Below are 13,206 nucleotides of genomic sequence, written 5' to 3' on the forward strand. Positions count from 1 at the left end.
ATATGGTAGTGTTGTTCAAACTCAAAACAAACTAGTATTCGCACCGCACGCTTCGAGTCAGGGGATACACGACTCCCCGTCGACCTGATGAGTCCCCGAGTAGATTTCCTTTACTTCATAGGCTTACCCGTGGCGTCATATGTAGAATTACAATGTGAATGAAACTCATTACTTCCCCATTTCAACAAGCGCAGCTGATATTTCACGTTATTGTGTGGTTTGTACTGTGTGGATTAATAGCCGACAGAGCCGGTAGACCGGTGCCGCTGTCCATGCGGTTCGTCTTACTGACGCATTACTGCATACAAGCCAGAAGAACTCAGGCTCTCAAATAAAGATACTGAAGAAAAAAAAAAGACTGTTTAGGCAGGCAATAGGTATCGTTGACCTCTATTGCGTTCCAAGAATGAGCGCGTACCTGAGCAGCACGAGTAGTGGCTTGATGAGAGGATACGTGGAGGCAAAACCGGACGGTATATTACGTTCGCCCTTGAAACCCTCCCACTGATGCAGCACTGTGAGCTACGTGATTCGACTGGAGCTTGATTTGAATAAATATCGACCGTTTAGAACTCTCCCGCATGTACCGACCTTTGAATGCATGCACGGCTTTTCCGTTCTACTCGTGTCTGTGTATTTCCCAGAGCCCATGTCTTCATGGTGGACCTTTCAGAGCCCAAACAACTGAGCCAAAGCCGCGGATTGATTTGAAACCTGTGGTGAACTGCACAGGAAGGCACAAAAAATATTGAATATGCACCCCCGAAATTCATGGCAGAAATACCGATGGAATCTATTACTGCCAACCTTCTGATGCTCCCTTATTTCTTTGAAAATGTATTCTCGTTAGGATAAAGCTTATTCATTTTGGCCGTCTTGCTGCTTCTTCAAGCACTCATTTATATATCCCAGCACATCTAGCGAATGTTGTGAGCGATTTGGCTCTGTAAAATTAAGATCAGATTGAACACGTATAGACCATTGTATCTCGGCTTCACACAAAATGACAGCTGCTAAATTCACTCATACGAGGAATCTTTTTTTAGTTTGAACTTTCTTTTTTTCGTGCTTTCGCGTCACAGTACACTTTATGTTCGTACACCAGAGGGAACACGCACGTGTCGAGCGAAAGTCGAATACAGCTTTGAGAAAGAGAGTAAAGTGGGAGAAGGAAAGCTCAAGCTATGACATGCGCGAGCGGTAATTAAAGTCAGCAATACGCCGAGGCTAAGCCGATTATCACCGTCAGGTGAACCTCCCTGCCCCTCCTCTCACTATCCAGCCCTTACTCACCGATCGTGTTCGCGGATGTCGGAAAGCTTACGCTCGTCCTTGTCTATCCCAGACTGCATCACGCGCAGCAACATTTTGAAACCTGTCGGGGCAAAGACGTGCTCAGTCCAAGAAGCGCGACGACCGTGGAACTTGGACACACTCTAAGCTCGCCCGGCCGCGATAGAGTGTGTCGTGTACGTGAGGTACCTCGTACGTCCAGAAGACCGGCGATGTTTCCTCATCGAGAGGATTAGAAAGACACGGAGAAGGCGCTGCCGCTCGGACACCTGGCGTGTATCCAGTTCAAGTAATCCTCACGGGAGTGTGGTGCTCGTTTGCGGTTTCTTCACAGGAGGTGCCAAGCTCTCCGCGGAGCGTATAGCAAGGAGAGCAGCCAACATGGCTCGGGTCGCGGAGTACGCAGTGTTCGGCGCCTTGATGGCTTTAAACTTTGGTCTGGGCCTCTACTTCTCTCTACGTCGGAAGGCTCGCTCGGCCGACACCTCGGCGGAGGTGTTCCTCGGAAGCAGAGCTCTGCGCGCATTTCCACTGGCAGCGTCAGTTGTGGCCAGTCTGATCTCTTCCACCGGTTTGGTGGGCTTCACGGGACACTTCTACGCGTACGGGTTCCACCTCATCTGGAATGGCCTCAACACCATCGCTGTGGCACCCCTCGTCGCCTTCCTGTTCCTCCCGGTGTTCTACAATCTACGGATAACGTCAGTGTTTGAGGTAAGGCACCCGTCATTTGAAAAAGAAAACGTTATCACGAAAGTTTTGCCGTCGAAACTTGACATTCAAAGGGGCGTTCGCGCTACGGTGTTCGTGCAGGCCGCGCGAGAATCAGAATATGCAGCAACGAAACGACTCTTACGATTTCATTTCTTCGCAAGACGATTCGGCGTAGTGCTTTCTCAAATTTTTTGGTTTATTGCCTGAAATTTATTGCCTCAAATTTATTGCCTGAAAACCTGTGCATTAAATTAATTTATGTGACCTGCTTTTCTGTAGTATCTGTGGGTTTCCTGCAGTGTTTAGTCCTATAAATAATGATATAATGAAAGAAAGGCGCCAAAACGTTTCTTCTAATGTTTTGCGTAAAAGTAGAACATCAATGTTTATAAGGTTGAGCAGCCTACTTCGTTTCTTATTAGGGTGCAATGTTGAGTTAGTGAGAGAGCATACTGCGGTGCGACTTCCATTTTGTGTGAAAAGATTTCAAGATATTTCGTTAAACGAAGTGATCAACTTGGTTGTCTTGTGGGCTACAAGAAAGACCTCTTATGGTTATCAGCATCAGCATGAACTGACTACGTGAGATGTATCGTAAGAACGTTTGTTTATTATTTATGCGGAGTATGTGGGATTCGTTAACAGAGAGGACAAATGTGTTAACTACCGAGGTTGACACGGTGCTAAGTAACAGATGCGCGATTTCAAGAATTCTAGCTTAGGACTCTATCCTTCGCCGAATGTCGTATGATAACGCAATATTTTTCGCTGTCTACATCCGATTAGTGTGTTTGTCAGCTGACGGGGTTTTCGATGAACGTACATGTGTCAGGCACAAGCATTGCAAAGAGTGACTACTGTTTGGTGCAAGGGTTCAGCACTATAGTCCTATCGATGCTTTCAGCACCCACACCACCTAATGCGTGCCCTCTCGCTCACTCAGTACCTGAACCTACTGATAAAAGTCACAGCAAAACTGTTCGAAGAGAACTTGAGCTTGCTTTCGATTTGACAGCTACATCATTTACCTTCGTCTTTTTTTTTTTTAAATGGTAATATTACTTTGCTTTCAACAAGCCCAGCTGTGCGTAGACTGTGTTTAATTAGTGTTCAGTTGAGTGCCTACTGCCGACAAATTGTGCAAGTTATATTATTCAGTGCCTTTTGAGACCAAACACGTATGAAAGATTATTCCGCGTGAATAAATACAATCATTTTCCTGCACTAAATAAACACAACCTTCAATCCTAATAAAATATTGAGAAACGTTCGTACAACGTAAATAGAGAGAAGCTTTAAAATTATACCTATCCACCTAACCAATATCTAGAAGCTGCGCCCGTTTGTCTTGGTCGAATGCTCCAATAAGAAATCATAGGTGACTGTCACATGATCTGTCGACGCCCCTTCAAGCAGGCTGGAACACACAGGCAAAACCGATAACATATTATGTTAACACACGCAGACCTTTCGCTTTGTTTTCTCGTTGTGATGTCCTTCTCCTTTGCGCCTTATTTCGAACAGTATTGTCAAACGTTCTTTCTTTAAATATATCCTGCAAATAAATACTCTGCTAGTCACAGAGTTCATCCTGAAAATAGTGCTTGCTAGGGAGAAGAACAGGCTTCGTACAGCGCTATAAAAGTGTTAAGCACCAGCTGGCAACAACATGCTGGCGAAACCGGCCGCTCGAACGTTTTGCCGACGCGTCCGAGTATACATTGCTTTGCATGACTGATTTAGAAAAACAGCGAATATTTTAGCACTACGTTCTCGTATTTACGCAAAATGACGATAATCATTTATTACTCTGTCAGAACGATAAATAAGCAGACGGTGCAAATGGTTATAATCCGGTATGCTCTGCGTGGATTGGAAGTACTATAAACACATACAAGCTATAATTTCTGGCAGATTAGAACGCCGACCGCCCTCATACATATTTACTTGTTGCCTGTGTTCACTTTTTGTGTGATGAGCAATGCAGCCTGCTGACGTACATTCCAGGAAGCAGTACTGCAAGTCCTGAAGGATTTGCTATTTTTTTTTAGGTTATTGACACACGAGGTCATGACAGCTAAATTAATTGCTTCAGATAGCTACTCAACAAGAATGAAAAAGAATCTGCCGGTCTATGTGGGAATAAATACGTTGGAAATCTTAATAAGAAATAATTGATCTAGGCACCTGCTGTGGACTTTGTATTTTTCGTGTAAATTTCTAATTGAACATCGTTGTTCACGTTGTGCGAGATAGGCCAATCGTTCCAGTTTGCAACCTGCATCATGCAGTGCATTAAAACTAACACGGTAATGTTGTGACAAAGTCAACAGAATGAGAGTTCTGGAGGATAGGTACTGTGCGTGGGAACAAGCAGAGCAAAGTGAATATGAGGAATCGGAGAACTGACTAGACCTGCTCATGGAAGCAAAGTATTTGTAGTCGACAAGGCACTTCAATACCCGAAGTACAAAGTTCTGCCCAAGCGAAAGAGCCAGAGTAATAATTAAAAATTAATAAACTGGTAAATGGCATTCAGATGCCCTGGGACAAACGACTGCACAAAGAGAAAACAGACGAAGTAAACTCTACACTATGTGTTTCGCACCATACCCTGTGGTGACATAGTTACTCTCCGCTTGTTTCTTTGCGAGATTTAACGCAAGTATGAATTTTGATTAAACAATGAGCACAGTTTTTGCTGTTTTCACATTTCGCTAGTTCTCACGTCTTTGTCCCCAGTAATACGTCATGTTCGATTTCTGGAACGACTGAAGAAAGTGAAGTGGCACATTCAGGCCTCAAGGTAGCAATTTTTTTTTGCACGTGAAAGCATCAACGGCTGCCTTTGTAGACTCCTGTTCTAACATTCAATTCAAGGATTGAAATGGTTACAAATATAGCACTAAAATACAATAGCGTGCGAAGAAAGCAGGCAGTTATTTTCTGTATCAATATCTTTGTAAAAGAAACAACCAAGTCGGCTAATTCAAAGCAAAATGTATATCAATGCTGGTGCCAAATTTCTGCAGATCCGAATGGCCGGGCGGTGTTTTCGCACTGATTATTATTGAAATGTTGAAATGCCGACTTTTGAATATTCTAAAGCACATTCGCGTTATTAAACACATTGAATTCGTCGAAACCATGTAAAAGAGTGTTATGTGCAGTATACATACTATGTTAAGTACGTTCAGTTCGTTTTGCATGCAACTGTTTATAAAGCATCCTAAAAGGTGAATTCATTTGTGAATACTAGATAGCCTGTATAAAATAGCGAATTGAAACATTCATCCGAACAAAACATTTGACTTTAAGATCTAGTGCGCTGACAGTGTCACGACTCTTACTTCAGAGAAGACTACGGCGATATTCAAAACCTTAGTGGAGACTCCTCTATACGGGCACTATCACCGTTACAGGGGCATCTTTACACTCGCATTACCTCAACTAAAATAGCTTCTTTGGCACTAACTCCTATTTGCAATTAATTTTTTACTGGCGGCCTATTTCATGAAACTAAATAAATTGTTATCGGTAGCAACACATCCAGTTTGGAGCAGTTAAGAAACGTAGACGAATATGGTTTGGTTTGGTTTGGTTTGTGGGGTTTAACGTCCCAAAGCAACTCAGGCTATGAGAGACGCCGTAGTAGAGGACTCCGGAAATTTTGACCACCTGGGGATCTTTAACGTGCGCTGACATCGCACAGCACACGGGCGCCTTGCTTTTGGCCTCCATCGAAAAGCGGCCGCCGAGGCCGGGATTCGATCCCGCGTCCTTGGGAACAGTAGTCGAGTGCCGTAACCACTGCGCCACCCCGGCGGGGTTAGACGAATAAGACAAAGTGGAAAGGAGGCACACAGATTGCCATTATGTGTGTCCCTTCTCTAATCTGACCTGTTCGTTGGCGTTGTTGAACAATCAACAATTGTTACTAACTTGCTAAGTCTGCCGTTCTTTTTCAACACAGCCAATTTGACTACTTTTTCTTTAATGCTACGTGCTACTGGCATACCTGGAAACGTGCGTCTTTGAGCTCTGTCCTCACTAATCCTAAAGGCCAATATATATTCCAGATATGCCTTGGTACATTTTCGCTGTCTGTACTGTACGCGAATTACCGTTGTCTAAAATCAATGATGGGCATCTTAGCCATGTTGGAACGATGCAACATTCTTCATACTTATAATGGAATGTTCACAATTGATGAAGAAACAAACCCGTATGAAAATACGGTACACAATTTAAAGGCACTGAATTTCTGTTCTTTGGCCTTCGTTTTTCCAAGAAAGGCACCTAAACATGTGGTAAAAACTGTTTGCGAAGTCACGCATCAGCCAATTCTTGAAATACCTGCAGCCCTTGTGAACCAGCTAATTGTATGGTTTTATTCACGTAATAAGCCAATAGGCACGGATGTGAGATGGCATGGACAGATCGTAGCCAGTGTGAACCAGCTAACTGTATGGTTGTAATTCACGTCAGAGTCTAATAGGGACAAAAGTGAGATGGTGGGATAGGTCGGAATTAAAATATACGATAAACTGGCTTTACATTTCCAACAAGGTTTTCATCAGTCATCAAAAATTTGTTTTTGTCCCAGTTGAGCTAAGAAAAAGGATACGTAGTGCTTCTGCTCTGCTCAGCATGATACAATAACTGACGTCCTTACCCATATTAGAAGTGCCACGCCAGTACCATACCGCCATGCTTTTCCGCATCTGCTTTATTCACACCTTAGGGCGGGGTTGGTGGTAGGACGGAGGATGCGTGCATCTAGTGAAAGAAGCCGTAGATATCAAAACGATGCAAGTTCCAGAAGGTCTTTGTGTCTGAAAGTTTTAACGCCTTTGGTGTAAAAATGAAGCTTTGCCTGTTTTATTGCCTGAATCTTGCGTGACCTGCGTGACTGGTGCCGAAACAAATGCCAGAAAATATATTAGGTCTAAGCGAAAGATGAGCAGGAACGAACGGTATGGAAAGACTACACAAAGCGCTGACTTTGCCACACAATGTGATATTACGCCCAATGATGTCCGATCGTAATGCAGCAACAAGGTGCACTTACCCCCTCGCTCATAGCCTAACGAGAGTGGAGGGGGCGTCCCTTACAAGGATGAGGGCTAGGGCGGCCCTTACCCCGTCGGTGACGTGTCGGTGGGGCCCTGAGAAAGATGCAGTGCAAAGAACATGCCCTAAGGGTTCAAGGCCAGTTGCCGAGGTAGATATTCGCCACCCTTTATAAACATGCCCAGTAGTGCAGCCGTCAAGAATAAGATGATTACAAGAAGTTGGACTGTCGGCTACAAAGGAGGAACATTTACACTTGTGGCTAATGTACAATATTAACAGCCTAAGCTTGCTCCGGTTCCTTGAAGAGATTATACTGCATAATTTTATTTAAGTTAAAAGACCGCCTCATTCTATGCCACATGGCAAGCCTTCGGATAAAAAAAAAAAAGGGTGCGCGAGTACTGTTTTCAGAACCCTAATAGATGACAGATGTCGACAGAGCTTAGTCTTGCCGAAAAAGTTACTGAACAAGGCCATCAAAGAGAGAAAAAGGTAAAATTTGTTCACTTTTTTCCAGCTGTGTTAAGGCCGACCTTTGCCAATCCTTATGCCGCATATTCTAGAAGCTCATTTGTTGACGACGTACTCAGTGGGGCCGCGTATGGCGTCAAAGTGCTTTGTCTTCATACTCTGATACGAGGGTGGTTTTTTAAATACCTTGAAGAATTTATTGGTAGATCATGAACATTTCCTGCATCACATTTAGAATTCGATAGCATCGATATGTTCGTAGAGTAAAATGTTTTGCAAAGTGCATTTCAGAAAGAAATGTGTAACACATAATGTAACAAGATGCAATACATTTACCACTGATTGTTCACAGAATGGGTCTGGTTGTTTTTATATGCGGGTCGTATTTAGTCCGCTAACTCTGGGGACGAAAAAAACCATTGACGAAGTGGCCACACACACTGAAAGGGACCTTCAAGCCCTTACTCGAGTTTCAGAACACCGATGCGTTTTTAGCGCCCGCCATATTAAGGAACATTGAATAAATGAACACAAAAAAGCCGGCGTGCAGCATTGCTGATAGTCGAGCTGGTTTTGCGGAAGTCACTTGCGACCTTTTATGCAGCAAAAGGTAAAATAATGTTGGCTACTTGTACTATTAGCAAAGAGATGAGCGCAGTGAAACGACCTTTTTTGTACGCTTCCTGAAGTGCTACATTTTTATTAACGAATAAAAATAAACCAATAACACATGTGTTAGATCGAGCGTTGTGACGGAATTATAAAGTGAATACAATAAGCTGCAAGAAAAAAAATTGAATCTAGTATCTAACAGCTGGCGAACAATGCAAGACCGAGCAACAGCTGGCTGTATTGCGAACATTGTTTTCTTTTCTCTTTTTAAAAACAAAAAGCACGTCGTTCCGTCAGACTCGTGTAGGCTGTAGCTAGCGCTGTCAAACCCTAGCATCACCGTGGCCTACTACCGCCAATCAAACTTGGCGCCATGTCTGCAGCGGCCAGGCTGTCAATATCAAGCGCGATATGACATTTTGAAAAAGCAAACACGGGAAAATATAACACATTACAAAGCTGTTCCTTTTGTGGCTGCTCGAAACGCGTTTGAGTGCTGCTGGTTGTAAATTAAGATGCATTAGCAACACCTAAATGCGCAAAGGAAGTTTATCCGTCAAATCGTTCGCAACTAAAATTTTTCGGTGGGAACTACTGAGCGCACTGTGCGAATATGCGCGGCGTTTATAATAGTACCATGAATGTGGGTAAAATTGTCATGGTCGGCAAACATGATAAGCAGTGAGCATCTTACGGTGCAGCTGAGAAGCTTAGCAAGTTTTGTGGATTTTATAGTGATCTGCGCGAGTCGGTTGGTATAGGGTTTAGAGCTCTTCTCAACGTGGAGCAAGTTCGTGTGGTTGAACGCGGCCTCCATTTTTTTGCGCCCAACGCTGGTTAGATAATAGTTGCCATGTTTTCCTGGAATGCTCATACCTTCCGGTGCGGAATAAATTTTCGGACTGTATACTAAAGTGATAATTTTTTCCTCGCCTGCTTTTACGGCCCAATCATGTTCAAGGTTATTCGCTTTTCTTCATGGAATTTTGCAAACCGAAACAGCTCAGACCGTTGACGCTTTGAGGAGAAAACTGGACTTGTGAAAAGTATTAGTAATAAACTGCAGGGGATCTCACTTCTAATTGTCGATCATTTTGGTCAAAGCCGACCATGTGCTAACCATCCTCGCCTTAATGATAAAGCAGCAGCTGCGAATAGGAGGGAATCCCGGGTTCGTCCTCAGCATGAATGCTTCTTCATTTACAAAATTCTTTTTATTGCTGGAGCGTATTCCTTAGCAGCTTTAAAGTGTCGGCCTTGTCGGCCTAGGATGATGCTAACAAGTAACTACTGCCTTCAATGAATTCCCTCTGGTGGATTTGCGTAAACAGTTGAGGACAGGTATCTTAGCATTCGTAAATCACAAAACATCCGCCATAGTGCGACGCTCCAAATGTTAGTTATCACTCTATAAACACCGAAGTCAGGTCAGCGCTTTCCGCAGTACAGGATAAGTTTTTGTGAATATGTAATTCCGTATTGATTTACTTATAAAAGTTCAGAAACGTGTAATTTCTCACCCAAGCTGTACGAGGTTTTATCATTTGGTGTTTGTACTTCAGGACTAAAGAGGAAGCTCATGTGAAGATTTATGCTTTACGATGGCAAAATGTGAAAAAGGTCATTTTGACCTTTTTGTTACTTGGCTTGAAACATTTGCAGCTAACACTAGCATCGTTTTTGTTTTTGTTCCAGTATCTCCGCATGAGGTTCAACTCCGCAATTTCACTGACTGCTTGTGGATGCTACTTGTTCTTGACGGTAAGACAAATTTTACACAACTTTTTTAAATCAATATTTTCTACACGCAAAGCATAATAGTTCATTTGGTGTTTAATAACTGAATTCACGATACCTATTTATCTCTGAATACGTTGATAGAAATGATATGCGTGCAAAGATGGACATTATCGCCAGAAATGTTGCTTTAATTAAGCACTGATAAGAAATCAGCCAGCGGTCATAAAACATGATAATAACGTTCTACATTTTTGGGAGCCGTACGCGCCCACGGTTTTGACCAGAGAGAACAAAGAAATCCGAAAGTAAATGTTCTCAAAGGTCATGTGTACTGTATGGTCTTTGTGATTGATTTGAATATCGGTGTTTAACATTTAAGGCAAAACTGAATTATTATTAGGTCAACGTTTTAGGCAAACAAGCAAATGTTTAAGGAGCAAATGTTAACAAGTTGCGCCTGGTATCGAAAATAGAAAATATGAGAAAACGGCATCTGGTTAGGAAGGCTCTGTGTACGGGTCACTATAAATTTGGAAACTGGTTCCACCCTGAGCACACAGAACCTTGCCGCGAATCCGAAAAGATGAAACCGCAATAGTTGTGTTCTCGCTGTGCGCTGATGACAGCGGCGCAAGGGAAGAGCATGCTATATCATGTTGTCTCTTTTGTTTCCGTGTGAAACATGTGGCCAAACAACGTGCTATAGATTCGAGAGTAATAATTGAAATAAATGTCTACTATGACAGCAGGCTTGAAGTACCCAGCGTGCTGTCATTTTTGAAGCGTCCTTAGGCATGACAAGGACATCTGTCATCAAGCAAGGGCACTTTCGTACCGATTCTTGAGGCACGTGGTGTTCTCAATCTGTTTACAACGAACCCTCCAATGCAAGTATTGTTGTTGCGACTGAAGAAAGTAAGAAAATATAATGCTCGGGCCTGCCAGCAGTCTCTAGGTCAGCCACCTTCGAGGCCTCGTGCGGACAGAGGAGTTGAGAGAAGGAAGAAAGAGACGCGCGTCGCAACATCCGTCGTCCGCCAGTGAAGCGGTCGCGCGTGCAATGGCGGCATGCACAACGGATATAGATACACCGGTGGCGAGGCGTAACCACTGTAAAGGGCGGATGCCCCTATAGGTTACCGAGCCCCTAGGTTCCGAGCTCTGTCCCCCACACGCAAGCATTTTTGCGCTGAGGGTATACAGCTCATTCGTTCGAAATGGCGTGGCCGTAACCGAAATTGAGAAAGGCAGTGTCGCAGGAAGCGTGCTCTTATATCAAATTGGGAACAACAGTTCTTCGCGCAGCCTTCACGCTGGGGTCATATTATCTCGCTTGCGATTTAACATCCATCTTCTAGTCATTATGGACGCTAGTAGATGAGTGTATGCGTCCAATGAGAAGTGAGGCAGATACTTCGCCTCCCTCTCCCCAAAAACAACCTCAATAAAAAATGTGAAAGTACACCTAGAATTAAATCGCGTGTTAAAGGCGTGACGTACCTACCCTAAGACGAAGCTTGAGGGTTTTCCTAACTGTTTTTTTTTTCGGAGTGTGAGCATTTATTCAGATTTGCTTTTTTTCTGCGGAGGGCGGGGGGGGGGGGGAGGGGGGAGGAGGTGTCACTCAAGCAGACTAACGATGGCGTGCTCGGTCCCTTCGCTCTAGTTTTCGTTTGTTCGACACTTGTTTGATTCACGCTGTGGTGGTGAGCAATACTCTGACAACTGATCGAAAAACACTCGCACCGCAAAAGTATGCACCGGCGCCTTTTTGAGAAATGTCAGAATCTGAGCTGACTGGTACACCTTAGAACACCCCTGTTAGCTAACAGGAAGGGAATGGAAAAAAAAATACGGGATGGAAGAATTGTCTACCACTCTGACAAAAATGTAAGAATAGGAAATATGAAAAGAAAACCATCATTAGAAACTCAGAGGCTAAGAAAAGTAGACTGGTAAGTCCTCTTGTCTAGCGGCTGCTAAACGACGCACTTTCTCTTTGATGAATAATGTTGCACAGTTATGAGTTTTGGGATGCCGGCAATATATCAATATTGCCGGCATCCCATCGTTGGGATATCCATTTCTAAGCATAACGCAAATATTCTGATGAAAAGCACATGAGCATAGTACTATCTCCATTCTGTGCTAGTTTAATGTGCAGAATTCACATGCGTGTACATGCAGGAGGCAGGAAGGCACTTATACGCATAGAAAGACGCACTCTTCTACCCGCTTTACAGCAGCAGTCATATTGCGGATGTTTTGATTGCTTGAGACTGTGGTGCGATTGCGATGCTCTTTATTGTCTTTGCCGAATATATTTTGTCCTTGCATATGAAGAGAACCGCTTTCTCAAACCCGCATTTACCAATGACCTGAGGGAAACCAATTAGATAACAGGAATGGGTAGAGACAATAGTAAGGAAGACATATTGGAGGCTTTGCATCGTGTTTAATATCACCAAAACAACTGCTTCTTGGAAGTGCCATTTGTCTCCTTCATTGTCATTTTGATAATACCCACTGGTTTTGGGCATCAAAATGTTTTAAGGCGAAAACATTTAATGGCTCACACTGTAGTGGCTGTAGGAAGAAGGAAAAGAAAATGCGCGGGCCTGCTACTGACTTTGTAGATGAGCCACCTCCGCTGCCTCGTGCGGACAGAAGAGACAATAGAGAAGAAATGAAAAAGAAGAGGGAGAGAAAGACGGGCGCCGCAAGAATAGCCATCGTCCATCACCAAAGCAGAGGCGGGTGCAATGACGGCCTACAGCAGATAAAAATTGGTGACTGGCTAGCCCCCGCCGCAAGCGGCATTGACCTACCGTCCCAGCCCCGTAGGGCCAGGAACTGCCACCCTCACCCGGAAGTGGAGACTCTCGTAGTGGGGCAGGGACAGGTCGGCCACCGCCGCTTGCGGCGGGGGCTAGTCTGCCACCAAATTTTTATCTGTTGTAGGCAGTCATTTCAACCGCCACCGTTTGGGTGGTGGACTACAGCCGTTGTTGCGGCGCGCGTCTTTCTCCCCCTCTTCCTTTTCTTTATTCTCTCTTCTGTCTGCACGAGGCAGCGGAGGTGGCTTAGCTACAGGGCCAGGAGCAGGCCCGTGCATTTTCTTTTCCTTCTTCCTACAGCCACAACAACAACAATGCTGTCATGGACAAAGTATGTCTCCCTTTTGCAACATCCTGATTGGCCGAGGTGGGATGTGTCTCTGCTGTCTGCAACACCACACCTGAATGCGCGCCAAGGAACGCCACGCGACAGGAGCGATGGTGTACCAGCCAAAGTCACTCT

The 13,206-nt window shown here is 44.1% G+C and overlaps 1 protein-coding gene across 1 annotated transcript in view; it reads left to right on the forward strand.

Moving 5' to 3' along the window:
• LOC146208021 (sodium-coupled monocarboxylate transporter 2-like) overlaps window positions 1–13,206 on the forward strand; it is a 185,827-nt gene that overhangs the window by 146,327 nt on the left and 26,294 nt on the right. The window contains exons 2-3 of the mRNA XM_084591704.1: window positions 1,628–2,007; window positions 9,862–9,927. Of these exons, the coding sequence (XP_084447830.1) occupies window positions 1,675–2,007; window positions 9,862–9,927 (399 nt within the window). The 5' untranslated portion in view covers window positions 1,628–1,674. The remainder of the gene's footprint in view (window positions 1–1,627; window positions 2,008–9,861; window positions 9,928–13,206) is intronic.

Source organism: Amblyomma maculatum, chromosome 1 (assembly GCF_055883805.1).
Source record: "Amblyomma maculatum isolate TAMU_Amacu chromosome 1, ASM5588380v1, whole genome shotgun sequence".
In the NCBI taxonomy this organism is placed as follows: Eukaryota; Metazoa; Arthropoda; class Arachnida; order Ixodida; family Ixodidae; genus Amblyomma; species Amblyomma maculatum.